Genomic DNA, 27,339 nt, shown 5'->3' on the forward strand with positions numbered 1-27,339 from the left:
TTGGAAGCATTATAGAAACAAATGCTGGTTTAAGCATAGATAACGATGAAACAATAAAAAAATGCCCCAGAGGCAAAGACAGCATGTGCCATAAAACAAGATTTTCATCAGAACTAGTAACTTGTATAAATGGCTCAGGAGGTTTGGACCTGGCTCTTTAAGGTACATGTTGTTAAATTGTATCCAAAGTTTTCCATTGAACTGTTTCCCTGTTGTATTCTAGGAGCGCCGTTTGCACATGTATGTTGTTTACTGTCAGAACAAACCCAAATCTGAGCATATTGTTTCTGAGTTTATTGACACTTACTTTGAGGTAAGGGACTATGTGCCTTGACTGCTGCTTTGTTCTTTCTTCCTGCCCTCAGCCTCTACCACATAACTTGCTTGTGTCTGACTCATCTCCTGCCGGCATAAGGGACCCTTGATTTTGTGCTGTTGTGTGCCCCTTTCTCAGCCAACGCAGATGAACTCCAGGGTACCTGGCAACCTCTTTTGGTCCTGTCACCTAGAAGCTCCCATCTTGAGGAGAAGCATTTGTATGAAGCCATTGCCACCCAACACATCTGCCTCTTCTTGCATACTACCACACATTCCTCTTAATGTGGGTAGGCAATGATTTGCAAAACCCATGGGAATAACTCCTGGCATCTGTTAGCCGTAATTGAGGTGAGAACTCCCGGTTGAGGGAGACTTTAAAAGCCATGTACCATCAGAGGTTGCCTGTATTAACTCTTTAAATTGGCATAAGGGGTAGATGAGCAGCTGTTGACTGGCCCCAGGCTTCAGATTTGTCTTTTTTCTCAGAAATACCTGCCCTTGAGCTAAGGGGTAGGAAGGAAAAGTCTTTTGAAAGAATGATGAATTTTCTATCCCTGGGGTCCTTCTGCTCGGAGATAAAGAATAAAAGACTGCAAATATTCTTCTATGCTAAGCTCCATTCTGAATATGTAAGCCTGTGAAGCTGCTTTTAAATGTTAGATATATATATATATATATTGGTCCCATCTTGCTTTCCCAAGTCTCTAATACTCATCTTTCACTTGCAGGTGTCCTTTTTAAAGCATGTCACATTTTGTGCGGTGTCTGTATAGCATGCGCAGTCAATCTCCCACACATTTTTTACAGACTTGGCTGTACATCATTTTCTCTTTTCCAGGAACTGAAGCAGGAATTGGGGCATCGCCTGCAGCTCAATGACTTACTTATCAAGCCCGTACAGCGGATCATGAAATACCAACTGCTGCTCAAGGTGCTGAAGCAGAAAGTGGATTGTTGATCTCAAAATCTAAGGGCAAAAAGCCTGATCTCCAAAGATCTCCAAAGCCGAAGGCAAATCCAGCAAGGAAGGAATCTATACACGTATTTCCTGCTGATCTTTAAAGAGCAAGCTTCCCTAGCCTGTTACTCTCCAGATGGCTGAAACGCCAATTGCCTTAACTCCCTGTTAATGACATGAATGCCCATCTGGATGGTACCAGGTTGGAGGTAGCCGTTGTAGAATCCAGAGGGGAGCAGTTGGTGAAAAGGAGCTCCTAACAACATCTGGATTTTCTCTAGGGCAGTAGGCCAGCGAAATGTCACAAAAGGAGTGGCTCTTCCATCTGGTGGTGTTCTCTCACCCCCTACTGGACGTTATTTCTATCTAATCCCCCAGAGTGAAAACAATGATTCAGGCTGAGGGGTGATTCCACCCTGCAGCCTAAAGCTATTTGTTTCTTAATGTCACTTCAGAAATTCTACTCTAGACAAGGGCCACTCCAAGTTCCAATTAGCCTTTTTAAATATTTTTTAATCTCATCTTTATTATTTTTTTAATAAGTCACTCAAGGCAGCCAACCTACCTAATATTCCTAATTTTCCCACAACCACCACCTTATAGGTCGGTTGGGCTGAGAGAGTGATTGGCCCAAAGTCATCCAACTAGCTTTCATGCTTTAAGGTTTCACTCCTTCTGTGAGGAAGATGGGTGGTTTAAACATGTAATAAATAAATAAACTCACAGTCTCCTGCTCTGTTGATTGGCTCCTGTGGGTACTACTGTATCAGTACTTGCCTTTTTTCTTTTAGAGCTCGATTCCTAATCATTGGTCCTTATGCCTTGCCTTTGCTTCTCCAAATGCTTGCATTATTTCCTTTGACACTAATGCAGATCCTTTCTGGGGGGTTTCCCCCCCCCCCTTTATGATACTTTTGTAGTTCCAATGATGCAATTGTAGCAAAGCAATAGGGAACAGGTTGTTCGCGCCTACATTTCTCTGTAGGGCCATGGAAAGGGGAGCAAGGAAAAACTGTTCATTTAGCTTAAAATAGCAATGTTCCTATATTGCAGTGTAAAGATCGTCAAATTAAATGAAAGGCAGGGAAGAACGGTATCCAGTGCTCCGGGCAAGATCTGGTATGCCCGTACCGGGGCGTACCACCTGCAACCTACCACTGAAGCCAGCACATAGTTTTGTTGAAGCAGGATTGCTTTTGTTGCCTCTGGTACTGTAATAAACAAAGCTAGAAAGGGTAGTGATACAATTCCACTAAAGAAAGCTGTGCAAATTAGAATGTAGATGTGATTGAATATAACAGTACACATGCATTTGTTTGGGTGTAGCAATTGTCAATTGTGGGCTAGATGAGGTAATGAGAGCAGTACTATAAAGACAATGATGTATTTGAGAAAAGAAAGGCAGTATTTATAAGTTTTCTTCTAATGGTTTTACTTCCCTGAGTCTTTTTAATCTTTTAGTATCTTCTAACTCTATTGATATCACTCAGGTTTTTGAGCATTTTATGGCAAAGCTAACAGGTTTTAGTGTTTCCCAGGTCCCTGGGAACATAATTTAGGGAGAGGGATGCTTTGAAAGAATGATATTTTCTCTTACAGTAGTCCAATAGTGTTTATACACAAACTTGCAATTTAAAAAAAACTTTAGAATTTTAATTTGAAATTTCAAGATGAGTATGATTATGATTTGAAAAACCGGCACTCAGATGTAAAAAAAAACAACCCTCAATACTGTTGCTCCAAATGGCGTTACCTCTGCACAGTTCTTGAACGTACACAAATGTACGTTCATGTAGCTGATATAAAAGTTAGGAAATTGATCCAGTTATAGATTCCTGCCTAATGGGAATGTTGGCCTTTATGCAAACAAAATACTCAGCGGTGAGATTTTTGTAATGGCTCTGATGCTGCCAGCTGTCTTTGGATGGGATACAATTTAGTTTTAAGTCATGACTTGCCTCTTCTACAAGGAGGTTGGAGTTTATGTCACTCTTGCCACGTTTGGTGGCCTTCAGATGTGTTGGACTGTAGCTTTCATCAGAGGTCATGCTGTGAGAGGATTATGGGTTCAGTAGATCCTGAGTGCAAAACAGTCAGAGTTATACTCCCAACATATTTGAAGTCATAGAACAGCAGTGTCAAACTCAAGGCCTAGGGCCAAATTAGGCCCGCGCTTATATCTGCCCTGGAAACAGCAAAGGACCAGCCAGCAGCGCCTCTGCCAGCAAAAGCAGAGCTCGGGAGGGCTGCGTGCGGCCCTCCGAGCTCCGTTTTCACTGGCAGAGGGCTGCAGGAGACTGGCGCAGCCGAAAACAGAGCTTGGGAGCCTGTTTTCACTGGCAGAGAGCTTGGGCTACCACAGGTGCCCCCAACATGAGTGATGCCAAGCTGGCCATGCCCCCCCTGGCCTCACCCACCCAGGCTCCCCAAAATCAAACACAACCCTCATGCGGCCCTCAATGAAATCGAGTTTGACACCCCTGTCATAGAACAATGGTAACTTGGTAATGGTAACAATGGTAATTATAGAACAATGGTAACAGTAGATGGCACTGAGTTTATTCACTCACCATAAACTAGCTCATCTTGCTCTCTTTCTCTCCCTTATAAAAACATTTATTCTTTCCCTTTCTTCTTTCTCTTGCTGTCTCCAGGATTTCCTGAAGTATTATAGCAAAGCTGGGAAGGACACAGAACAGCTGGAGGTAGGAGATGAAACCAATGGGAGCTATAATAGAGCCACTGTTCCTATGTAATGATCTTGATAGTACACTATTGCTTTTGAACAAAGAATTACAGTCACATGGGTCAATTGAGATATCATGTGGGTCGGTTAGAATGCCACCCAGCATTTACAGATTTGACAGGGAAGATTGGCAGATGGGGAATCCATATCGTATGTCAGTTATTGTACATTTGATGCACTGTATCTTTAGATCTCAGGCCAGTAAAGCCTTCTATATGACTAGCAGATCTTATTTTGTTATTTCCCCCCCCTCAGTTTACCCTCGCCTTTCTGGTTTAAGATGTGGAATAAAAGGTTAACAGTTTTATTATAACTCACTGATAATCCCTGAAATTGATATTTCCAGAGGCATCAGGCTTGGCGAATCCAGTACATCTTTTCTAGCATCATTCTCTACATTTGAATTTCAGAAAGCTGTAGATGTTATGTGCTTTGTTCCCAAACGCTGCAATGACATGATGAATGTGGGACGTCTTCAAGGCTTTGAGGTAAATTTTGAGGATTGATTGGACATTCTTAGCTCTGATTTTTCTGATTAACTGGCTCAGTATTGAAACAATTCTCTTTTTCCACCCCCACCCCCGAACCCTCTATCATCACTTCAATTTTACAGTGATAGGAAGGTTGTGTATCTTCAAGGAGGGGTTTTAACTTTTTATTTCTGAAGGATCTCAACTTCTATACAAATTTACTTAGGAATGCGAGCTTAAAATATAGGACAAGGAAAGTTACCATTTTGGTGGGGGGGAAATCTTTGGCATAGAGCAGTACTATAAGGATGAGCTAGACCATACTAACATTGAGCTCTCATAGTAGAGTAATTTGATGTCATTTAGACAGTTGGATAAATTGCAGTTTACTTTTTTTTTTTCTTTAGGGGAAGCTGACTTCACAAGGGAAGCTGCTGCAGCAGAACACTTTTTGGGTGATAGAGCAGGCAGGCGGGATCCTGGCCCGGGCTCGTGAGCGCCGCATCTTTCTCTTTGAGCAAATTCTCATCCTAAGTGAGACCCTGGAGCGAAGGCGTGGTCCATATGCTGCCCCAACATATGCCTTTAAGAGCAGCATCAAGGTATTCCAGAGCTAATAGTGGGGAATTAATACATCTGGCACTTACTCATAAAAGACTTTACAATGGAAATATGCCGTATCCAAAGTTGGGTGCCCCATCTTTCTGCCTTGTGCATTTGTATACCATACTACCACATAGTAAATTTGATATTATCTTGTATGTACGCAGTTATCTGGACTTATGGCTGCAATTTGAGAATATGTGTGCAACAATAAATAGAACCTATGGAGTAAACAGTGCAGCAAATCTAATGGAAAAAATTAATATTTGTTTGATTTCCATGCCTTACGCCATATCTGTCAAACTTGCGGCTCGTGGGCCGGATACGTCACACGCTGGCCACGCCTATGCTTGGTTTAGTGAAGGGGGGGGGAAGTCGCGATATGTCACATGACAAAGCCGTGACAACGAGAGTTTGACTCCCCTGTCTTACGCCAATCAATGAATGTAATTTCTGTTTGCTTCAGGTTACAATCTTATAACCGGAAAGCCATACAATTTCTGTACGGGCAGCCAAAAAATAAAAAGATGCTGATGCTGGGGTTGTAATACAGTACTTTAAACCTTGCAATAGATTACTGTATGGCACGTGTTTTATGTTTTATGAATTGGAATAAGCTACCGTAAATCTAAATCAGTGGTAGTCAACCTGGTCCCTACCGCCCACTAGTGGGCTTTCCAGCTTTCATGGTGGGCGGTAGGGGTTTGCTGTAACTCTGCTTTATAAATTGTATAAAGTAAAGTTACTTCCCTACTTTATAAATCACCATTACTGTGGAACCGCTGGGCGGTTAGAAAATTTTACTACTAACGGAGATACAAAAGTGGGCGGTAGGTATAAAAAGGTTGACTACCTCTGGTCTAAATCTATTCTCAGAAAATAAGTAAAGGCTTGAATTTGCTTGATTGCTGAGTATCTTACTCTCTCTATTTTATTCATATAATTTTCTTGCTTTTTAGCATTGTTGCATGGGAAATGACAACTTCATTATCTTTATTTATTTAATCAAGTGTGTAACCTGCCTCAGTTGCAGTCACAACTCTAGGCTGATCCACTTGATCAATTTCTCTTCCAGGTAAGCTCTTTGGGCCTGGAGCCTTGTGTGGACAATGATCCCTGCAAATTTGCACTGATCTCTCGTGGCGCAGAACGGGGCACCATCCGTTATGTACTGCAGGCAGCAACACCGGAAATTGCCCAGGCCTGGGTGACTGACATCAACCTCATCTTGGAGACACAACGTGACTTCCTTAATGGTAAGAGTAAAAACATAGCTACCTACCAACTTTGGCCATTCAAATGTTCCTATCAGAAATTGCCTTGGGATGTAATTCATAGTTAAGAAGAACATTTTCAAATTTGAATTTGAATCAGAGGCTTTAAAATAATCAGTTTTGGCTTTTACAGATTATGATGTAGTTTGGTTTAAAGGCCCGGAGACTAAAACATATGAAGAATGGTTGCACAATTTGGGTTTGTCTAGTCTAGAGAAAAGAAGGATTGAGCGGGACATGATAACAGTATTCCAGTATTTGAGAAGCTGCCACAAAGAGGAGGGGGTCAATTTCTTTTCCAAAGCACCAGAGGGCAGGGCAAGAAACAATGAATGGAAACTAATCAATAATAATAATAATAATAATAAATATTTATTTCTTAGCCGCACCCTCTCCCGAAGGACTCGGGGCGGCGTACAATGAAACATATGAAATAAATATGTGGACAGAACAAACATATAACAGAGACATATACCGAGACATACACAAGGAGGAGGTCGGCTGATAAATAAAACAATTAAAATACAGTATTTAAAAACCCCTAGATAATTAAATATAATTAAAATACCCAGTAAAAACCCGTCAGGAGCGATATGGTTAGATCAAAGTTGAGCCAGGCCAGCTGCTTGGAAAAGGTGGGTCTTAAGCTTAATACGAAAGGAGCGGAGGTCAGAGGTATTCCTAATATCCGGAGGGAGGTCATTCCACAGGGCTGGGCCCGCCACAGAGAAGGCTCTACTCCTAGGCGCCGCCCCCCGACACTGTCTAGTGGACGGCACCTGGAGGAGGCCCTCTCTGTGCGAGCGGATTGGTCGCAGGGATGTATGGGGCAGAATACGATCCCGCAAGTAACTAGGTCCTGAGCCATGGAGCGCTTTAAAGATTATTATCAAAACCTTGAAACGCACCCGATAGACCACAGGAAGCCAGTGCAGCTCGCGCAGGAACGGTGTCACATGGGAGTACCTAGTACTCCCCATAATTACCCGCGCGGCTGCGTTCTGGACCAACTGTAGCCTCCGGGTGCATTTCAAGGGAAGCCCCATGTAGAGAGCGTTACAGTAGTCCAAGCGAGACGTCACCAGCACATGAGTGACTGTGCGTAAGGCGTCCCGGTCCAGTAGGGGGCGCAATTGACGCACCAGGCGAACCTTGTGGAACGCCCCCCTTGCCACGGCTGTCACATGGTCATCCATGGACAGCCGGGCATCCAGGAGGACGCCCAAATTGCGCGCCCGCTCCACGGGGGCAAGTTGAACGCCCCCAATGGCCAATGATGGAATTAATTGGCTGAACCGGGGAGCTGGCACCCACAGCCACTCCGTCTTGGAGGGGTTGAGCTTGAGTCGGTTGTCATCCATCCAGATCCGTACGGCTTCCACACACCGGGACATCACTTCGATGGCCTCGTTGGGGTGGTTCGGGGTGGAAAAGTACAGCTGAGTATCATCAGCATACAGATGGTATCCCACCCCGAAACCACGGATGATCTCACCCAGCGGCTTCATATATGTGTTGAAGAGGAGTGGCGAGAGGACCAACCCCTGTGGCACCCCACAAGTAAGGGGGCGTAGGGTCGACCTCTCTTCTCCTGCCAACACACGCTGCGTCCGGTCAGAAAGGTAGGAGCCGAACCACCGCAAAACGGTGCCCCGGACCCCCAACCCCTCCAGCCGGCGCAGCAGGATACCATGGTCGATGGTATCAAAAGCCGCTGAGAGGTCTAATAGGACCAGGATAGAGGAACAACCTCTGTCTCTGGCCCTCCAGAGATCATCCACCAACGCGACCAAGGCCGTCTCCGTGCTGTGACCGGGGCGGAAGCCGGACTGGCGCGGGTCTAGATAATCATTTTCCTCCAGATGTCGTGGAAACTGGTAGGCCACCACACTCTCTACAACCTTCGCCAAAAAGGGAAGGTTGGAGACAGGACGATAATTGGCCAGCTCCAAAGGGTCCAGGGAAGGCTTCTTGAGCAAGGGTCTCACCACCGCCTCTTTCAAGGCGGCCGGGAGAGACCCCTCGCTCAGCGAAGCATTCACTAGGCCCAGGAGCCAGTCTCGTGTAACCTCCCAGGATGCCAGTACAAGCCAGGAGGGGCACGGGTCCAATAAACATGTGGTGGGTCGCAGTCGTCCACGCAATCTGTCCAAATCCTCGATGGCAACCAAGTCAAACTCCTCCCAGATCGATACCTCAAGACTCGCCATGGACGTCTCCATTGGATCACTGACAGGAACCCAATCTCTCCGGATTTGAGCGATTTTATCCTGCAGATATTTACCAAATTCCTCTGCCCTGCCCTGTAGGGGGGCCTCCCGTGGCCTCTGAAACAAGAGGGAGCGGGACACCCGAAACAGGGCGGCAGGGCGGTTCTCCGCGGATGCAATGAGAGTGGCACAATATTGGCGTTTGGCCACTCTCAATGCCACAAGGTACGTCCTTAAATGGGCTCGTGCCTGTGTTCGATCAAATTCGGAGCGAGAGGATCTCCAACGACTCTCTAGACGTCTCTTGCGGCACTTCATCACCCTTAGCTCCTCGGTAAACCAAGGGGCTAGGGTGGATCGTTGCCGCCGGAGAGGCTGCAAAGGCGCCACCCGGTTCAAGGCCCCGGTAGTTGCATTATTCCACGCAACTACCAGGTCCTCTACCCGGGGGCGGGTCAAGGTTACAGGAGGTGGCCCAAGCTCCGTCTGGAACCTATCAGGTTCCATCAGGCGCCTGGGGCGGAACCATCTGGAACTTTCCGGTTCCGCCTCCCCGCAGCGGGAGGTAGCACCAGGGAAGTCAAGACGAAGGAGTGAGTGATCTGACCATGACAGGGGAGTGATGGTTAAGTCCCCTCCTCCCAGATCACTCAGCCACTGGCCAGAGACAAAAACAAGGTCCAGAGTGTGTCCTCCCTCGTGTGTCGGGCCCTGAATCATTTGAGTCAGGTCCATGGAGAGAGAATCAAGGAGAGAAGCAACCTGGAATTAAGGTTCCTAACTTCCTAACAATGAGGACAATTAACCAGTGCCTTCTGAAGTTGTGGGTGCTTCTTCCCTGGAGTTTTTTTTTTTAAAGAAGAGACTGGACAGCCACCTGGCTCAAATGGTATAAGGTCTCCTGCTTCAGCAGGGGGTTGGACTAGAAGACCTCCAAGGTCCCTTACAGCTCTATTTGGATTGATTGGTCTTGTATTTTACCTAGTCTCATATTTTTGATCCAGGTACTGTTTCATCAGCAAAGGAACTGTTTCATTCTTCCCTTCTTAATTATTTTGCTTTTTGTTACTTTTGAGTCTTGACCTTCAATCTTTCTCTCTCCCTCTCTTTCACATACACAAACATCTCTCTCTCTCTCTCTCTCTCTCTCTCTCTCTCTCTCTCTCTCTCTCAGCTGAATACCTGTGCTCCGCTATGAAACTATGTGATCGGGCTTGATAAATTGACACAGCTTGAAAATTAATGAGTAGTTACCATCGACCTCTCCACTCCCCTTCTCTCCCTTAGCCTTGCCCCACAGAAGCCTCCCGTATCCTATTCCTTCTCTGTCTCAACCCTGTCCCACAGAAACCTCCCCTATCCTATCCCCTTCTCTCCCTCAACCTTGCCCCACAGAAACCTCCCCTATCATATCCCCTTCTCTCCCTCAGCCTTGCCCCACAGAAACCTCCTTTGTCCTATCCCCTTCTCTCCCTCAGGCTTGCCCCAAAGAAACATCTCCTATCCCCTTCTCTCCCTCAGGCTCCTCTCCAAACTCCCAGCCAGCAGGCCGGATGAGTCATGCACTGGCCACGACCACGGCCAAGTTTTCAGGTTGGGAAGGGGAATAGAATGTCTAACTCCTCAGAGCGTGTTAATAAATAATATACGAAATACTAATGGTCTGATGGTCATTTCGAAAAATCCTTTGTTACCGAGCACCTAGAAGCCACAAGGAACATACGTGCCAAATTTCAAGTTTGTAGGCTTTACGGTTCTGGAGATTTCGTGATCCCTGTAGGCAGAAATTGGGCTTGTTTCTCAGGGAGTCATTCTAATAAGTAAGGAACCAGGGCAACAGTTCCATGTCAGCTTGCTTGCTGCCTGCTGGTTTTTTTTACTCCTAGGAAGGTTTGTGTTATTCAAAGATGTGATTCCCACTTGTCAATTCGTCTACAATTTCCATTCTAATAAGATCAGGTCTTAATGAAAGTGAACAAAGAAGCAACAAACATGTCTCAGAAGGGGGTGCTTTGATTTGTGCAGATCAAACACAACACAAAACACATTTGAAGGAAGGGAGCTCCAGAATCCCAAGTGGAGGCCGTTCTACTCCTTGCACAGAACGTGAAGGCAAAACCTGCAAGTTTGCTTATGTTGCTTTTTCAATACTTCCAATTTTTTTTCCACTGGAAATATTTTACTTTAATTTTAAAATTTAGAAGTTGCCCGAGTCCACAAGACACTAGGCAACTAACAACTTTTAACAGTAAGAACAATGATAAAGAATTAAAAATCATAGACATACAAACAATTCATAACCAACGACAAATCCTACAAAGGCTTGATACTATGCCTATTTCAAAGCCTGTGGAAACAGCCTGTTATTCTTCCCAAAAACAATGTATATTTTTATAAATTGTTTATAAATCTTTCTGGTCATGTGATATAAACATTTCAGTTGTTTATTTAGAAAATGGCCTTCTGAATAAATGAGAGGCAGACAGCACTTCCCTAAATATTACACTGCCATGAAAATAGTTGATGAGGAGATCATTTAAGTATAATAAATTGCCTATTATTTTGGATTGGTGATAACAAGTGTTTAAGCTAAACATTTGATTTCCAAATTAAATTTGCCACTTCTAATCAAATAAACTTGGTCTCAGCGTATAAAGTGTCAGCGGTATAATATAGATTCCCAAAGGAGTTAATTTATTTATTCAATTTGTATACTGCCAATTCAATTTATCTGGCTAAAAAGCTTTAAGAAAAAGTGAGATGGGAATCAATAAAATCTGAGAAAAAAAATAATTTTAAAGGATAGCACAGAAAATTAGAAACAACAGAGAAAATAGGCCCATAGAAAAAAGAATGGTTTTCCCAGTTGCAATGTATGGCTGTGAAAATTGGACCATAAGAAAGGCTGAGCGCCAAAGAATTTAGGCCTTTGAACTGTAGTGCTGCAGAAGACTCCTGCAAGTCCCTTGGACTGCAAGGCGATCAAACCGGTCAGTCCTAGAGGAGATCACGCCTGACTGCTCTTTAGAAGGCCAGATCCTGAAGATGAAACTCAACTACTTTGGCCAACTAATGAGAAGGAAGAACTCACTGGAGAAGAGCCTAATGCTGGGAAAGATTGAGGGCAAAAGAAGAAAGGGATGACAGAGAATGAGGTGGCTGGATGGAGTCACCAAAGCAGTAGGCGTGAGCTTAAATGGACTCCAGAGGATGGTAAGGACAGGAAGGCTTGGAGGAACGTTGTCCATGGGGTTGCGATTCGTCGGACACGACTTCGCAACTAACAACAACAAGAAAAAAGAACATTGATAGCAATAGCACTTAGACTTATATACCACTTCACAGTGATTTACAGCCCTCTCTAAGCAGTTTACAGAGTCAGCCTAATGTCCTCTGGCCCCCGTTTTACCAACCTCGGAAGGATGGAAGGCTTGAGCCTGTGAGAATTGAACTTTGGCTGTGGACAGAGTTAGCCTTCAATACTATATTCTAACTACTGCACCACCATGGCTGATTTTTGATTTAACAAAAATTAATTCCAGATCCTGGACAATAAACAAAGCTAGTTTAATTTTTTTTAATGTGAGGACAAATGGATCTTATGTTATAAAACCAGCATGAGAAATATGAGATTGTTACTGACTAAACAAGTAGTTAAATAAATGAAATATTTATAAATATTTTCAGGGAACAGAACAGGTTGAGGGGGGAAAAAGATTAAAGAAAAGAGAATAAAAGAAAAACATTCAAATGCCGTTGAGATATAGAGGCTCACCATTATGAAAAAGAAATATTGCAGATTAAATTTCAACTGAAAGATACCATTATGTTTTATCACTTATCCATGCATCTTTCTGTTGGTTTTTAATGGAACTTAAGGAACAAAAACCATGATATCCATACTATGTTTGATTTGAGGAGAGCTGGCAGAGATATAGAACGTTTCTGAAGAATAAGCTGCTTTGAATGTCTTTAAACCAACTATATACAAGAGGTTTACATTTTTTTCAAAAACTGCTTTAAATACACAGTAGTTGCAGAAGAGGATGGGTTACATAGTTACAGAGAGTAGTTACATAGAGGACGGGTTATAACTGTAGTTAAAAAAAGAGGAACATCTGAAGACTATAATTTTAGGTAACCCATATTGGCCAAAAAAGGGAGGGAAATAGTAAAGTTTAAGAAGTATGCCAATATGGGCTTTTAATTATTAAATGTTATGAGATTGACAAATAAGAGAATCCCAATTTGAGGAAATGATAAACCAGAGCTGCCTGTCTGTTTTATGTACCAAATCAGTGGATAGGAAAAAAATATCTGCATTGAATTTGACAGACAAATTAGGAAGCTAAAACCCTTTTGTATCACCAATGACAAGTCTCTCAGTGAATGGAGATGAAAAGGAGGGTTGCTTGAAAGAACTCTAATACTGTACAGCATCAATTTGTACCATTTATTATAGATATCATGGGGCCCAATACAAATCCTTACCCGGAGACAACAGGATTAAGTTGAATAGCTATATCCTTGATAATTGTATCCCTGATTTAGAACATCGGCTGAAGCTGAGGAAAAAGTAGGTTGTCTAGAGGAATCAATGTTTTAAAGAAACAGAAACTGAGGGAAAAAACTGTTGTTAAGAAAAGAGTAGCTGTCAACTGGATACTTGAGGAAAAAGAAATACTTGTGGTTTTGGTTGCTGCAGAACATGCAGACCTAATTCAATAGCAGAGGTATTAATAAAAGCTTTAGCTGATGCAGGAGAAGAAAAACATTATGCTCAACAATTTCTGCTGTTAAGAAAATAGAACATCATGCTGAAAAGGCAAACCAGACAGCTATAGTTGTAGTTGAAAAAAATCAAAGCCATGTCTACAGAAAGTGGTAAAATGGTTTGAAAAAGGAAGAATTTGGAGAATCCAAAAAAGAAAAAGAAAGAAAGAAAGAAAGAAAGAAAGAAAGAAAGAAAGAAAGAAAGAAAGAAAGAAAGAAAGAAAGAAAGAAAGCATTGCATTTGCTCCAAAGGAAATTGTTTCTCTGGACGATGTCAACCAATGACATGAAATAAAAACTGAAATTGCTGCTAAGGTGAAAAGAAAAGAAAGGATGACAGGATTCGAAGGAGACATAGGAGAAGGCAATGCTGCTAACTTGGCTTTGAGAATAACTCTGGTTTGTAGATTGTCTGTTGTAGCTCATTCAACAAGGCATTGAAAATGGTAAAACTCAGCAGTCCTATTTGGACAAACAGTTGACGGCGCTAAAGACACTTTCCATCTTGTCAGAGAAGAGGGAACTGGAGAAGAAGAAAGGGGATGAGGAAACCAAAATAAATCTGGGTGGATTTTTTAAGAATTCTGTTATTTTGGATTGGGGGCAATGCAGAGATGGGTTGCTCCTGGTTCAGCCCTGTTTGACCGAACTGGTAGTGGCAGCGGCGGGAGGCTCTGCCCACCCGTCTAGACACTTCTGTGCATGCGCTGAAGTGTCGCGAGCGCAAGAGAGAGAGCGTACATGGGTGAACCGGTACTAAAACCAGTACAAACGCACCACTGGGGCAATGACATTTTAAACTATACCGTATTTATCCCCAAAATTTCCTCATAAACCCAATCTCACCTAATGTGCCAGCAACAAGAAATCTATTTTTAAAGTATCTTAGAAATCTATCTTACTTAAAGATTTTATTTCATTTTATTTATCAAATTTCTATATCACCCATTTTTCCTAAGTGATTCTGAGCAGTTTACAAAATGATCATTCAAAAATGATGTTAAGATCAGGGTCTCCGCCCTCTCCAGTAGTCACCTGAGTACATTAGTCATAGGAGGAATCAGTAGATGAGGTTAGTCCACAGGTAAGCCTAATATGTGATGGCTAATTCAGACAGGTAAATCATCATGTAGTCCTTCTACTCAGTGAAGTTACTTCTTGGTTCAGAAAGGGTTTCTTGTTATTCTCGGTGAATACCATACAACTTCTCTTTTGGAATGTACATTATTTTATGTTACCAGGTTGACCCCATTGATCAGCAAAGTCTGTTCCTATTGTGTTTTTTCCCTCCCAGCACTACAGTCGCCCATAGAGTACCAGCGCCGAGAGAGCAAAACCCACAGTCTAGGACGAACGGGGGCTCTGCACCACTCACTGATAGGTGGCTCTACCCGGCCCTCCTCCTCGACCTCCATGGATCAGAACAAGGGATCCAGCCTCCAGGCCCACAATGCCTCTCTGCCGTCCCTTTATCTTCCTGGTCCTGCCCCACCTGAGCCCCTCCCCTCTATTGAGGTAAGGCAAGAAGATCATCAGTCAGGCTCTCACCTCAGATAGTATAGCAATTTGGTGTGTGTGTGTGGCTGACACAGATTTTCTACTTTGGAGAGGAAAGCTTAACATCCAATGCAGTCATTTCATTTAATTAAGCAGTAGCTCTGAGCCTACTTAGAATTTGAATGCCTGAAATAACCATTATATAAAAACAGCAATTCATAATTAAGATAATTCTATCCTGTCTGTTGCTTGAAATATGTTGTGAACCGGTTGCCATAAAGACAAAATAGTTTCTTGCTCCATTCCTAATCAATGCGGTTTTGTAAAATTTCCATTATTGATGTGGGAGAAGGGGGGGGGGAGATAGGAGAGGAGGTTACTGGCCATCTTTTAATAGAACAGCTCAACAAATAGTGAGGAACTGGGGCCATTTACTTAATATATTGCTCTTTCCTAAATAAACTGTCCTAGAAATAATTATGCTGAAAGATACTATGTAAATATTAAAACATAAATGCTAATATATTTGGCTACCATATATCATTTTATTTTGAACAACTCAGTACAATCAAAGGACTCCTGAGTCCATGCCAAGACAACTGTATGTACAGCATATATATTATTCTGTCTATGAATCATATCTGCTCTATCCAAATGCTGAAGGTTGGAGAGGATGGAATCACGGTCAAATGAAAAGGAAATCAGGTTGAGGAAGACCTAGAACAGGACTTTTTAACTCTGTTCCCGCTCATCTAGGAGGAGATGACTTCTTTCTTTTGTTAAGGAGAGGTTATTCAGATGAACAGAATTGGTTTCCATGGTCTCCCAAGATGGGCAGTTAAGAAATAGGAAAAATTGTTGAGTGAACGAATGAGTGACTGACTGACTGACTGAGTTAAATCCATGCTCCAAGCAACCCTTTTTTCTTTTTTTTTGCTTGGCCCATCCTTGAGGCAGAGATATCAGAAGAACTAGAACAGGGCAGGTGGGAAGGGAATATATTGTCTGCTATTGCTACTAAACAACTATTATTTAGTATCACTCACTGAACATACAAGGGAAAAATCTTTGCACACACACGCAGTTATATAGAGCAAAGTTTTGATTTACCCACCAGACTGTTAGGCAAGAAGGCCTGAGAAAAGGTAATTTTAGTGGACATTAATTAATGTAGAAAAACCAGAATACATTTATTATGAGGCATTAAGACAATGATTATTATGTGTTTACTGACCATTGATCATTTGGCTGCTGTTAGAGGAATATGTTTTTCAACATTATTTGATTCTTTTATTTATTACATTTGTATGCATATTAAATCATGTATATAGGCATAAATAGAAGGGAGAGATTTGGGAGTTTATTTTTGTTAACCGGGGAGATCAGTTGATTCATTTGCTATATTAGATTAATGGAATCCACTTTTCCCATTTTAACAGAGATCAAAATATGCGCTAAATTAATGATGGCTTCAGTGAAGGTATGAATGCTATGATATGCCTTCAGCGTAGAAAACCATCATATCCTTTTAAAGATAATTTCTTACATCCAATGTTAAATGGTGCACTCATCTCCATAATGCTCAGCTTCTGGTCTGCTTTTCTGTACTATGTTTCTCTTCAAAAAAAATTTCTTCATCCCACCTTTCGCTTATAGCCATCTCACAGCCAAAGCTCTCCAGGGCCTGAATCCTCTCACATACTTTCTGAGCAACCTGATATGCAGCTCAACAGTGCCCCTCAGCAAGAAACCCAGCAATTGGTGAGTTCTTGGTGAGTTCAGAATAATCACAATGATCAGGTTATTCTGATTCTGTTGACTTTCCCTCTAAAAATTAATTGTTTCCTTTCCCTTTTGCTGGAGCTTAAGTTTCTACTTGCATGCACGCACCCACACATACAGTACGAACTCACTGGTCCTTGGCCTTTGGCATGTAACCAGGGTTTTGTCTTGGGAGAGGGTAATTGTAAAGAACGTTTCCCTTCCCCTTTTGGGATCTTGGTAAGCACAATCACTGCAGACAGTAAAGATACACAATTGAATCAAATCTTAAATGCATTTCTCCCTTCAATACATTTCTCAGTTTCAGCATGTTGTTGATCACTACAATTTTCTCAACAAATATAAACAAAGGGGTTATATAAATTAGTAATCAGATAACTACCAAAACTGTTTAAGTCTAGGAAAAGTTCCCAATGTGGGAAAGATAAAAGGAGTAGCAGGCAAACAGGAGCAAAAAAAAAAAAGCTATAGAATAGAAAAACCGTTGCATGTGATGTGCAATCACTCACACGTGTGTGCACACATACACACCCTTTGCTCACTTTGCCCAGTTTACATACAATGTTCTGCCTCGGGTGTTGTAGGCATGCAGTTAACTCCACGCTTAGGAATCTCTTTCAGATCAAATTTATTATCAGGCATTCTTAATAGCAAAACTTATAGTTCAGTGTTAAGATTCTTCTGATTTTCCATAATCTGTCAGAAACACATGGTGTAAAAAGATGATGATTTCACTCCCATGTTGAGCGGAGAAACAAACACTACTATTCCGGTTCACAAAGGTATTCAAACTGACCGGCTATAACAGTGATGGCGAACCTATGGCACACATGCGCGTGCTGGCCAGCTGAGTTCACCCTTTTTTAAAGCCATTTTTTGCCCTCCCCAGGCTCCAGAGGCTTTATAGGAGCCTGGGGAGGGTGAAAAGAGCCTCCCCCCCCGGAAGCCTCCGGACAGTCCCTGAAGCCTTCGGAGCGCTCAAAATGATCCTTAATGCTTAGAATGACCCTCTGAGCAAACCGGTGACTTCCAGTTTGCTTGGAGGGTCGTTTTGAGCGCTCCGAAGGCATCAGGGAAGCCTCCGGACAGTCCCTGAAGCCTTCGGAGCACTCAAAACGACCCTCCGAGGAAACCGGAAGTCACGGAAGACTGTCCGGGGGGGTGGGGGAGGCTGTTTTTGCCCTCCCCAGGCTCCTATAAAGCCTCTGGAGCCTCGGGAGGGTGAAAAAAGCATGTAAAAATGGGAGGGGGAGTGCCTGTAGTGCGCGCATGCGCACTGGGGGTCACGCATTGCATTATGGGTGCAGCACGCCCGCACATGACCCCCCTGCGCTCCCCCCACTTATGGCATGCAAGCCAAAAAAGGTTCGCCATCGCTGGGCTATAAACTTTGCATGTGGGCAAAATGCCCCAGTGGCCAATCATAAACAGAGATGTGATCACGTTTCCCATGAGGTAGTTTCTTAAAGGAGACAGTTCTTAATTCCTACACTAGCTATATACTGCTGGGGCAGCACATACAGAGATCCCCTTTATCTTTTATTTTATAACCTAAAATATTGGTCTTGGGACAGTTAGTTTTTATCAATCTTGTCATGGAACACAGGTAATTCTCGACATTCAGTTAGTGACTGTTTGAAGTTAGAACGCTACCGAAAAAAAGTGACTTATGCTGTCTTTCACACTTGTAACCATTGTAGCCGTCCCCATCATCACGTGATCAAAATTCAGATGCTTGGCAACTGGCTCATATTTATGACAGTTGCAGTGTCCTGAGGCCATGTTATCACCTTTTGTGACTTCTGACAAGCAAAGTCAATGGGGAATCCAGATTTACTTAACAACCATGTGATTAACTTAACAATTGCAGGGATTCACTTAACCATGCTGGCAAAGAGAGGTAAAATGGGGCAAAACTCACTTAATAATTGTCTCCCTTAGAAATGTTGAGTTTATTTGTAGTCGTACATCGAGGACTACCTGTATTCTTCCATTTACAAAAACAAAACAGATTTATCTAGCTGTTTTTGAGCAGTTCTTGATCATGGAAGCTCATGTCATCACTCAGTACTTTTATCCATCAATTATACTTTGACCCTCTGATCTTTATATAGTCCACCCTAACATGTTGCTGCACTTTCATGCGTGCAAATGGTCTGTAAATATTAAATTAGACTGACTAGCCATAATAGAGTTCATTAAGCTCATTATCTTATGATTACCAGAAAAGGCTGTTTGTTGTCCACAAAAAGTTGTATTCTGATGAAACATAGGTGCTGTCTGGTTTGTGGTTATGCCAGGAGAATGCAGATAAATCGAGAGTCTTGCACTTTCTGCAGAGCTGAAATAGCATTCACCATTTCTGATTATCTGATTGAGGAAATGACTATTCTTATGGAATCATTTTTCTATGAATAATGATTGACCTACAGGGATTAAAAGATTGGATGATATGTAAAAACAATAGACAGTACCTGAGCCATTTCTTTTCTCTGCTATCCCCCCCCCCCCCCAGCTCTCTCTCTAAACACCAATATTGTTTTAAGACAACAACTAAATATGTAGGAATTGCTTCTCAGTGAACCACCAGGAGACTGGTTTGCTAACCTTATTTTTTTAAATATCAAAGCAACCATAATTTTCCTGATCAAAATGACACTAAAGCCTACCTCAGTGGGAAAGACATTGTATTAAGCGGTATATACCGTATTTTTCGGAGTATAAGATGCACCAGAGTATAAGATGCACCAAGATTTTGAAGAGGCAAATGAAAAAAAAAAGGTTTTGCACTGCAGACCTGCCAAAAACGGCCCCTTTTTCGCAGAAACGGGCCTGCTTTTTGTCAAAAAAAGGGCATGCATAGCCTTTAGGAGACTTACAGAGTGCTCCTGGGGGCTGGGGGGGGGGGCAAAAACGATCAAATAAAGGCCCATTTTTCGCTCCTTTTTGCCCGTCCCTGCTCCCTGGAGCACTCTGGAAGCCTCCTAAAGGCTATGCACTGCCATTTTTGCAAACGGGATGGGGTTTTGGGAGGCCAAAAATGCTGTATTCAGTGTATAAGACGCACCCAGATTTTCACCCTCTTTTTGAGGGGAAAAAATACTGTGTCTTATACTCCGAAAAATACAGTAAGTCTGTGCTATTGCTATTAATCTATCTCATCTGGTAGGAATGTTATTTCTTAGGAATCTGTCCACTCCTGGGTCTCCTACCAGGTAAAGCTCAGCTGCACACTTCTATCAACATAATTTGGTTCATTTGCCTGATTCCATTTCTCTTTTTTATGAAGTCAGATTATGATAAATAACATTTTTCATTAATGTATCACATGCCATAATATAATGTCAAGGACTTGATTAAGGACTTTGACACTCTGTCCCCCTTTCTTCCAACTTTTTCTTCTCAACTGCCCAGGCATGGGGAATACAAACAAATGAAATATTTGTACACAGGTGCACTTTGTACAACATACATATGTATTAATTAGCAGGTAGAGAAGCTTCTTCTATAAAATATATCCTCAACCTCTGGGCATTAAAACCACACTAGGTTTTCATGCAGTTTCTTTCCTCTCATTTACTTGTAATTTTCTTCAGTTGGGGTGGTGGTGGATGTAAAAATATGGGAGGGCATTATATGTCATTGATTTTCTACAAGTTATTGTGTATATAAAAATTTCCTAGACACAGCTGTCTCATTTCATATACAGTCTTCCCTTCTGGACAAAAGAACCAGGATCTGATGACACCTATTTTGACTAACAAATGTTATTAAAAAGTGTAAACTTTTGTGAGCTGTAGCTCATTTCATCAGATCCATAGAGTGACCAGACTAATAAATTGCAGTGAATTGGGTGAGGGAGAAAAGGGAGTAGAACAATGATGGCTAACCTTTTTGTCGGAACGTGCCAAAGCACTCGTGCACCCATAATGCAATGCGCATGTGACACCCTCCCACGTGCCCCACCCCATGCACATGTGCACGACCCCTGTGCATGTGCATGTGCCCTTCCCCACCCCTTGTGCATGTGTGCACGTCTCCCGCATGAGCCCCGCCACCCGTGCATGCATGGCAGAGACCCGAAAACCAGCTGGCCAGGGGGAGGCGTGAGTGGTGCTGGGGCGACGGCATCATGGGAGTAGAAAATGGGTTGGTTATGCAGATGCAGGTAACATAAGGAGCAGCTTGCAAGTAGCTTATCGCTTTGGCATCTGATATCCATCATTTATCTCTATCATATATATGTAAAGTGAAATGGATACACTACCTATTATTATTATTATTTAAATATATTTTGTGCATTTTTTTGTCAGGGAAGTGATACGCAGTGGTTTCTTTATTTCACTTTTACAATTCCTTTTTGTTGAGGAACTGGAGCTTGCATGCTATCTAGTCATTATTATTCACACAACAATACAACAACAATGAGTGGTGTTAAAATACTTTTACTAAGGAACTACATAGCTGAGAGTGGAGTTCTCTTCTCTCAGTTTGATATTCTTGACCACTATATCGTATTTCGAGTTTGCAGAAGATTTGTTGTGTTTAAGATATTCAAGAGACTTCGGTTTTACTTGCAGTGATGCCTACAATTGTCCCCTTGTCTTTTGGACGATCAGTGTAGTAAATATTGAAGATGCTGCTGCTGATACATTTCTTGCTCTGGGAAAGCGGCTGATAGAAAAGAGTAGGTCACTGCAAGTAGGATCACTATTGTCCATGTTATAATTAGCTGAAGGAAGGTAAATTGTGAACCAATTAAAGATATATATATATAATGAAATATTCTTAGATAGCTTGTTTGCCTATAGCTGTAAAAATAATTTAATTCTCATTTTAAAATAATAGTATCAAATCACATTTGTGAGAATGGAAACAAATGGTGATATTTCATGTTCTAGAAATATGTTTTGGGGAGACAAAATATTGGATGGTCCTGAATCTGGGCCATATATAATTTATACTGCTTCATAATGCTTTACGGCCCTCTCTGGACAAATTACAATAGCAGCCTATTACCCCCCAAAATCTGAGTCCTCATTTTACCGACCTCAGAAGGGTTGGAAGGCTGAGTCAACTTTGAGCCAGTCAGGATCGAACTGCTGGCTGTAATGAAATTGTGCACAATGTATGCAGATTAGAGTGCAGCTTTCCTTAAGGAGAAATTTGGATTGCTTTGCTTTATAAATTATTATTTTTTAAATATACTGAACTACTATAAATGAGCCTGGCAGATAGCAGTTATATCAGCCTTGGTCATATTTCTGTGGTTGACCATCTCTTTGTCCCTCCCATTAGGTCCTGATTGAAGATGATGCCAGGCCGCTGCTCCCCGATCCCGAGGTCCCAGAAATTAATGTCCCTCAAGGCAGTGCCCAACTTGCCAAACTTGACGAGAATGAGCTGTGACCCTTGGACTGCAGGATGGTGGCCTCTGTCAGGCAGGCACTTCAGCTGGGGATATCTTAACATCCCACTCCCTCTCTCTGGCTGCTCTAGAGGAAAGAGAAATGTGGCAACAGTGGGGTGGAAGGTTTTGCTGTCCTCTGATCCTGCTCAAAATGCCCAGACTTCACCCCCTTCCTCATATGGGTGCAGGACCCCATATTGGGATCAGAACATAATGCTGAAGGCCCTTCCCTAGACCCCAGTATATGCATGCTGTGGGGCTCTAGGGGCTTTACGTGGGGGGCTCTTGGATGAGGGGTTTCGATTATGTGAAATGAGAATATTTTGTTCGTTGTAATAAAAGATTTTAATTAAAACTAACAAAGAAGTAAATTGCATCACACAAAATCTGCACAGGTGTCAGGAAAAGCTGATTTCCCCAGCTGATTTCCGTAACATTTCTTCATGAGTAGCTTGTAAAGTATATGTCAAATTCTCTGTTTTCTCCAATTCTTCATAACTGAACACTAAAGTGTTAGGCAGGAAACTTCAAGGCAGTCTTGAATTTTCATTGAATTTTCTTCCCTTCCCACTTTTAAATTATACTTTAAACTATTCATGCATCTATTTAGCTCAATACAAACTCTTTCGTCATTTAGATTACAGAATCCATCATCCTGGTCTTTAGAGAAAACTATCACTGCATAGGAAATAGGAAGGTGTGAATGTAGCTATTACATTATTTAAAAAATGAGATCTTGATTTGATTCTCAGGATTTATCAGCTATTAATCCATTTTAGCTGTCACTGGCACATCATTGCATCCCAACTCAAGGGCTATCTACTGTATTAGTGTGCAAGATTTGTCAATTAACATCAGTATGGAGGGATCAAGGAAAACTTCCTATCTATAAATCCTGAATTAATAGGATTTAACTTAATACATGAGAGCAAAGGGTTGGGAAAGGGGATTTCTCCTGTCAAACCCCTTTTAACAACAGTCTCTGAGATAATAAATGAAAGAAGCTTGGTTCTTTTACACTTCAAAGGCCACACAGCCTATTTTGACAGAGGCAGCTCTGCTTACAAGTTGATCCTGATAGTGGTCAGAAGCATTCTTTATGAAACAAAGAAAAAGGTTATTTTCAATTAAGCAGTTTTTGCATTTGTTTCCTCTAAAATTTGCAAGTGAAAGGAGCATCAGCCATCCCATTTACCAGGTATTAAGTTCAAAAAGTGCCTCCTGTTAAAAACACACAAACATTTTTATCTAGGAAGATAAAAACTAGAAATTGTATTTCTCTGGCTCCTTCCGAAATGACCTAAAACTAAGTATGAAAAACAACTGGAAGTACTCGTAGAAATATATATATAGCTCTGCCAACATTTAACCACAATAAATACATTAATACATATTTTTAAAAGCAGAGAAGCAAAATATTAGGCAAACTATAAGAGAATTCTCCCCCCCCCCCCCCGCCCAATACTTGTTACCGGAGCAATGCCCAGACGATACCTTCCATTGTTGTCCAAAAAAGAAATAATGTAGGTCTACCAAACTTGCTTCAGAAGAAGGTTTAACCTCTGAGGTAATGCCCTTTTGCTGGCATACAGCTTGGATGGTACTGGAAACAGGTCATCCCTGGAGGTGGGGGCTTGACACTTGCTTAGCCCAACTTGCCACATCTGGGTTAGTTATTACTGCTGTATCCTCTTTTGGGGTGGCCATGCTACAGGCAAAAGAATACCAATGTATATTCATAATTTACCCACAAGGTATCTCAAAGACTAGAGCAACTCATGCATCCATCTTGGTTAAAACACCAGCTGACTCTTTTCTCAAAGATTCCACTGTGGGGCTAATTGTGTTAAAGACCCAATTGTGATGTAGCAGCGACAGCCCCATGGACACAAAGGTGATGGCTGGTTTCCTTGGCAATTAAGAGGAGGAACAGAGCCCCTCTGGAGTTTTCGGTCACAAAGGACCTGATAGCAGTAGTGTGTGCGCAAGATTATCTCAAGTAAGGTAGACCATAACCTACTACTAGATAAAGTAGAAGAATGTGGGTTAGACAGCATCACCACCAGATGGATTGGTAACTGGCTGACCAACCGCACTCAACGTGTAGTTCTCAATGGAACTGCATCTACATGGAGGGAAGTATGCAGTGGAGTACCCCAAGGCTCTGTTTTAGGCCCAGTACTCTTCAACATCTTCATCAATGATTTGGATGAGGGAATAAATGGGGAACTCATCAAATTTGCAGATGATACCAAGCTGGCAGGAATAGCCAACACTCCAGAAGATAGGCTTAAGTTACAGAAGGATCTTGACAAACTTGAACATTGGGCACTATCTAATAAAATGAAATTCAATGGTGAAAAGAGTAAGGTTCTACATTTAGGCAACAAAAACGGAATGCACAGGTACAGTATAGGTGATACCTTACTCAGTAGTAGTAACTGTGAAAGGGATCTTGGAGTCCTAGTGGACAACCATTTAAATATGAGCCAGCAGTGTGCCGCAGCTGCCAAAAAAGCCAACACAGTTCTAGGCTGCATCAACAGAGGGATAGAATCAAGATCACGTGAAGTGTTAATACCACTTTATAATGCCTTGGTAAGGCCACACTTGGAATACTGCATTCAGTTCTGGTCGCCACGATGTAAAAAAGATGTGGAGACTCTAGAAAGAGTGCAGAGAAGAGCAACAAAGATGATTAGGGGACTGGAGACTAAAACATATGAAGAACGGTTGCAGGAACTGGGTATGTTTAGCTTAAGAGAAAGAAGGACTAGGGGAGACATGATAGCATTATTCCAATATCTCAGAGGTTGCCACAAAGAAGAGGGAGTCAAACTATTCTCCAAAGCACCTGAGGGTAGAACAAGAAGCAATGGGTGGAAACTAATCAAGGAGAGAAGCAACTTAGAACTGAGGAGAAATTTCCTGACAGTGAGAACAATTAATCAGTGGAACAGCTTGCCTCCAGAAGTTGTGAATGCCCCAACACTGGAAGTCTTTAAGAAGATGTTGGATAGCTATTTGTCTGAAACGGTATAGGGTTTCCTGCCTAGGCAGGGGGTTGGACTAGAAGACCTCCAAGGTCCCTTCCAACTCTACTATTGTATTGTATTGTATTGTAAGTAGAGCTGGAGGCAGCCTGAAAGGATCTATCTGTCCATTGGAGAACAAAATTGCATCTTCTCAGCCTTATTCCCTAGTAGACTGTTGTTGTCATGAAAAGATGAGTGTCTCAAGTCCTCTGGAAGGAAGAATCAGCTACAGTGATGGGTTTTCATTTTTTTTACTACTGGTTCGCTCGTGTGCGTGTGTATGATGCTTCTGCGCATGCACAGAAATGTCTGGATAAGTGGGCGGAGCCTCCCAGCGCCGCCACTACCGGTTTGCCCGATCCAGGATGAACTGGGAACAACCCACCTCTGATTAGCTACTAGTTCACTCTGCTTCCATATGGTTCTGAGCTGGGTGTGCATTTTTTAAGCTGGAATTCAGGTATGCACCAATAAAGGGGAATATTTGCAACCCAAGGTTGAAATGAGGGCTCCTTGGTGCTCTCTGAGCTTGGTCGTGCACTGATGATGTCACCTAGTTTGGATAATGAAACATCTACAAGAAAAGTGTTCCAATATCTCAGGGTTGCCACAAAGAAGAGGGAGTCAAACTATTCTCCAAAGCACCTGAGGGTAGAACAAGAAGCAATGGGTGGAAACTAATCAAGGAGAGAAGCAACATAGAACTAAGTAGAAATTTCCTGACAGTTAGAACAATTAATCAGTGGAACAGTTTGCCTCCAGAAGTTGTGAATGCCTCAACACTGGAAGCCTTTAAGAAGATGTTGGATAGCCATTTGTCTGAAATGGTATAGGGTTTCCTGCCTAGGCAGGGGGTTGGACTAGAAGACCTCCAAGGTCCTTTCCAACTCTGCTATTGTATTGTATTATTAAACAAGCTCAAACAGCACCAAGGACCCCTCATTAAAGTATGTGTAGTCCAAGGTTACATGTAAATTAGCATTTTTTTCTTCCTCTTTTAAGCACAATTTTGCTCTAGAGGTTTCCATGAAGACAAGGCACCAAGCCACATCAGCTTTCCCACCAGTCAAAGATGGACATTTTTGAGAGTGTGTGTGTGTGGTAGTGGATGCATGCACAGAGGAACCCCAACACGAAAGAGCTATAAATTCCACAATGTGTAACATGACAAAAGAGGATACACCATGAGGGTGTTTCATCTTTATTTCTGTGTTTTCACTGAAAGATAGATTTACCCTTTACCTTTCATCACTTAATATCACAGAAGCAGCAAATGAGTTGGTAAAAATGTCCCTCAACATTTTTGTTACTAATTGCAGACACTGGAAATCAAAGGTTTGAGTGCTTCTACCTGAGGGCAGGGGAGGGAGATACTGTAGAGATGAAACTAGCATATCAACGAGAAGGCCATGTCTGAATTTTCAGTCATTATCATGAAGATGTGCATATTCATATTCATGTTCACAAGCATATGAGTTTCAACACTCACAGCTTCACACTAGCTTATGGAGTCCTTTTCATTGCATATTGGTTTGCTTGCTTAAATCACAGCAAAATGGGAAAGGCTGGGCTAGTATCAACATTCACCAGGCGATATTAAGCTTATCGGTAAATTCTTATTTTTTATGAAATGACCCAAGATAAAAGCAAAGCAGTCTGTATATTGGGGTGGGGGGTGGGGGCTGCACCGTCTACATTTGTTAATGCTCTTACAATTTTTAGTGCAAAACAAACGTTTAAAAGAATTCAAACTATGTTGTCTGATGAACTGCAAAAATAATTCAAAACCTGTGGTGCCAACATCAAAGATATGGGACACAGCAGTATTTCTCAACGTGGGCAACTTTTAAGACCTGTGGACTTAAAACGTCCCAGAATGCTTTAAATCTGTGGAATTCTGGGAATTGATGTCTACATAAATTGCCAAGATTGAGAAGCAGCAGGATAGAGAATAGGAAAAAAAAACCCTGGTTAGATGCTAGATTTTCTTTCAGTGCGATGGAGATCAGGGGGCAAGGTGATGATGGGGGTAATAACATATTACTTTGTGACTTGCGATTGCTCAACTACTGTATACTTATGTTTCCCCATACCAGTTTTGACTGGATATACTCTCATGCAGAGGTGGGAGGCCGGAGATTCGCAGAGGTTGGGAGAACCTCTAGCTAAGATTCTGTGCAATTCTGAGAACCCCCAAATCCCACTCCTGGCTGGCCCCGCCCACCTCTCCCCTCCCAGGAGTCCCCACACCGTCCATTTTGGA

The 27,339-nt window shown here is 42.2% G+C and overlaps 1 protein-coding gene across 6 annotated transcripts in view; it reads left to right on the forward strand.

Moving 5' to 3' along the window:
* The window catches only part of ARHGEF25 (Rho guanine nucleotide exchange factor 25), a 117,653-nt gene extending 95,259 nt beyond the window's left edge, over positions 1-22,394 (forward strand). For all 6 annotated transcript variants that reach the window (XM_081939630.1, XM_081939631.1, XM_081939628.1 and 3 more), the window contains 9 exons: positions 224-313; positions 1,157-1,249; positions 3,931-3,981; positions 4,433-4,510; positions 4,900-5,094; positions 6,171-6,351; positions 14,647-14,867; positions 16,506-16,610; positions 21,930-22,394. In XM_081939630.1, coding sequence (XP_081795756.1) covers positions 224-313; positions 1,157-1,249; positions 3,931-3,981; positions 4,433-4,510; positions 4,900-5,094; positions 6,171-6,351; positions 14,647-14,867; positions 16,506-16,610; positions 21,930-22,040 — 1,125 coding nt within the window. In that variant the 3' untranslated portion in view covers positions 22,041-22,394. The remainder of the gene's footprint in view (positions 1-223; positions 314-1,156; positions 1,250-3,930; positions 3,982-4,432; positions 4,511-4,899; positions 5,095-6,170; positions 6,352-14,646; positions 14,868-16,505; positions 16,611-21,929) is intronic.
* Positions 22,395-27,339: the final 4,945 nt, after the last annotated feature.

Source organism: Natrix helvetica, assembly GCF_964273705.1.
Source record: "Natrix helvetica genome assembly, chromosome: 1".
Taxonomy (NCBI): Eukaryota; Metazoa; Chordata; class Lepidosauria; order Squamata; family Natricidae; genus Natrix; species Natrix helvetica.